This window comes from Dendroctonus ponderosae, unplaced genomic scaffold, assembly GCF_020466585.1.
Source record: "Dendroctonus ponderosae isolate FM_Combo_2020 unplaced genomic scaffold, Dpon_F_20191213v2 Dpon_F_20191213_1464, whole genome shotgun sequence".
NCBI classification, from domain to species: Eukaryota; Metazoa; Arthropoda; class Insecta; order Coleoptera; family Curculionidae; genus Dendroctonus; species Dendroctonus ponderosae.
The window spans coordinates 1-1,844 of NW_026017599.1; the positions used below are offsets into that span (position 1 = coordinate 1).

The 1,844-nt window shown below is 43.6% G+C and overlaps 1 protein-coding gene across 1 annotated transcript; it reads left to right on the plus strand.

Annotated features, from left to right (window-relative positions):
• The first annotated feature begins 732 nt into the window (after positions 1 to 732).
• LOC125503243 (3-hydroxyacyl-CoA dehydrogenase type-2-like) lies at positions 733 to 1,596 on the plus strand. The gene is made up of 4 exons (XM_048663291.1): positions 733 to 979; positions 1,047 to 1,211; positions 1,267 to 1,431; positions 1,482 to 1,596. Exons 1-4 carry the CDS (start codon positions 968 to 970, stop codon positions 1,590 to 1,592), a joined length of 453 nt encoding a protein of 150 aa, XP_048519248.1. The 5' UTR covers positions 733 to 967; the 3' UTR covers positions 1,593 to 1,596.
• Positions 1,597 to 1,844: the final 248 nt, after the last annotated feature.

A 1,844-nucleotide genomic window follows, 5' to 3' on the forward strand; every position in this document is an offset into this window, starting at 1 on the left:
AGTGAACTATCGATAAGGAAATGTTGGCAGTTTTCTCAAAAAATGCTGGAATTTAAGAACTTTTAGATTTGCGTAATTTTTTTTTTTGAGTGGCAAAATCCACTTGAACATGACGCTGCTTTTTTCGAAGTTTCTCAAGAACCATTCGAGCCAGAGAATTCGTTATGGCATCGTTGGATAGGAAATTGAATGGGGGGGGTCATGACCCTCATGACCCCCCCCCTCTTGAATCCGCCCTTGCCCTGAAACGTTAGCCTAAACTGCGATTTGCTTGAAAATTACCCGGTTTGAGCAGTGAATCATTCTAGGCCTGGGTAACTCAGTGAATTTTAAGGAGTTGGCGCAGTGCCGCGCAAATGGTTTGTTGCGACAACCCGTCGGGTTGGCGCAGTAACTCAGTTCCGTTGCTGGGAAAATGTTGATGACTTTTTTAATTGCTTTTAGATTTATATTAAGGGCCATTCATCAATAATATTTTTAACATTTCTTCAACATTTTCCAGTTTTAGCAAAGTCGCTCTTTTTTTTAACAATTCACTTAAAAATACTGACAATCATACGGTATTTTTCGCTTATTATTAGGACATAAAAATATTTGAAAATCGCTCAACATGAACGTTTTGGTCACGCTTAAGTTAAAGTTCGTCTTTTGCTGGAAAATCATCCTGCAGTCCGTTTCAATTGAAAAATCACCATGGGTAGAACTCGACGACTTTTCAACTGTCCAGTCGCTCCAGCCTTACAAATGAAAAGTGTTCACCTCATTTGCGAACCTTCAACACGCTGGCTAGTAAAGTTTGGGCCACGCTGTACACTTACGAGCCTGATTTCCTGCTGGTGGCACGAAATTAAATTATTTACACTTCAAAAGCCACACATTACAATCATGCCTGTGTAAATATGGACATAAAACCGAGACCTCGGCAAGCGAGCCGAAATTAGACTTTTAACCATTATTCCCTCAAAGAATGTTGATTTCGGTAAGTATCTAACTAATATGAGCAAATTCTGCTCAAAACTCGGATACATTCACAATTTGAACCTTAGGGGTCGGTTTTCCTGATAACTGGGGGCGCCTCAGGCATGGGCAGGGCGGCAGCCGAAGTCCTGCTGCAAGAAGGGGCCCACTTGACTATCCTGGACTTGCAGCGACCGCTGCAAGACGCAAACTTTCAATTTGGCCACGATCGAGTTCTGTTTTTACAGGTCGATGTAAGTGCGTAGGAGCGATTTGCTCGCTCATGAGCCTGCGAGTTTCGATCTTCAGGTAACTTCAGAAAAAGACGTTCTGAACGCCATGGACGCAACCAAGAGGAAATTCGGCAAATTGAATGGAGTGTTAAACTGTGCGGCAGTATTCTCGACTGCGCCTATTTACGACTTCAAGACATTGGAACCGCATAGCAAGCAAATTTTTATGAAAATCCTCGACGTAAGTGAACAACTTCAAGCACTAAGTTATTCCTCAAACGGTTCACCCAGGTGAATCTTTGCGGGACATTCAACGTGATCCGATTGGCTATTGGTTTACTAGCAGAAAACGAGCCGGACGCCGATGGGGAACGCGGCATCATCATCAACACCAGCAGGTAAATAGTCTGCACCAAGCTGTTTGGCAGTGACGTCATGTCCGAGCGTAATTCGATGAAATACCTAGTCTGTACGTTATAACTTTGGTCGCACGTCATCACTCGTCGGTCGAGCGTTGTTGCCATACCCGCCATACATTCGCAAAGCAGTGTTCAATTATCTCAATGCGGTCTCGCATGCAACAACCGAACGCAATGTGACATTAAAAAATCTGCGGTCGATCCGGCAGCATTGCAATTTCCACCAACCTAATAA

Coding starts and splice junctions, on each gene's coding strand:
- LOC125503243 (XM_048663291.1), top strand. Junction 1,212..1,266: donor TTCTGTTTTTACAGGTCGAT/GTAAGTGCGTAG, acceptor TTCGATCTTCAG/GTAACTTCAGAAAAAGACGT. Junction 1,432..1,481: donor TTTTTATGAAAATCCTCGAC/GTAAGTGAACAA, acceptor CGGTTCACCCAG/GTGAATCTTTGCGGGACATT.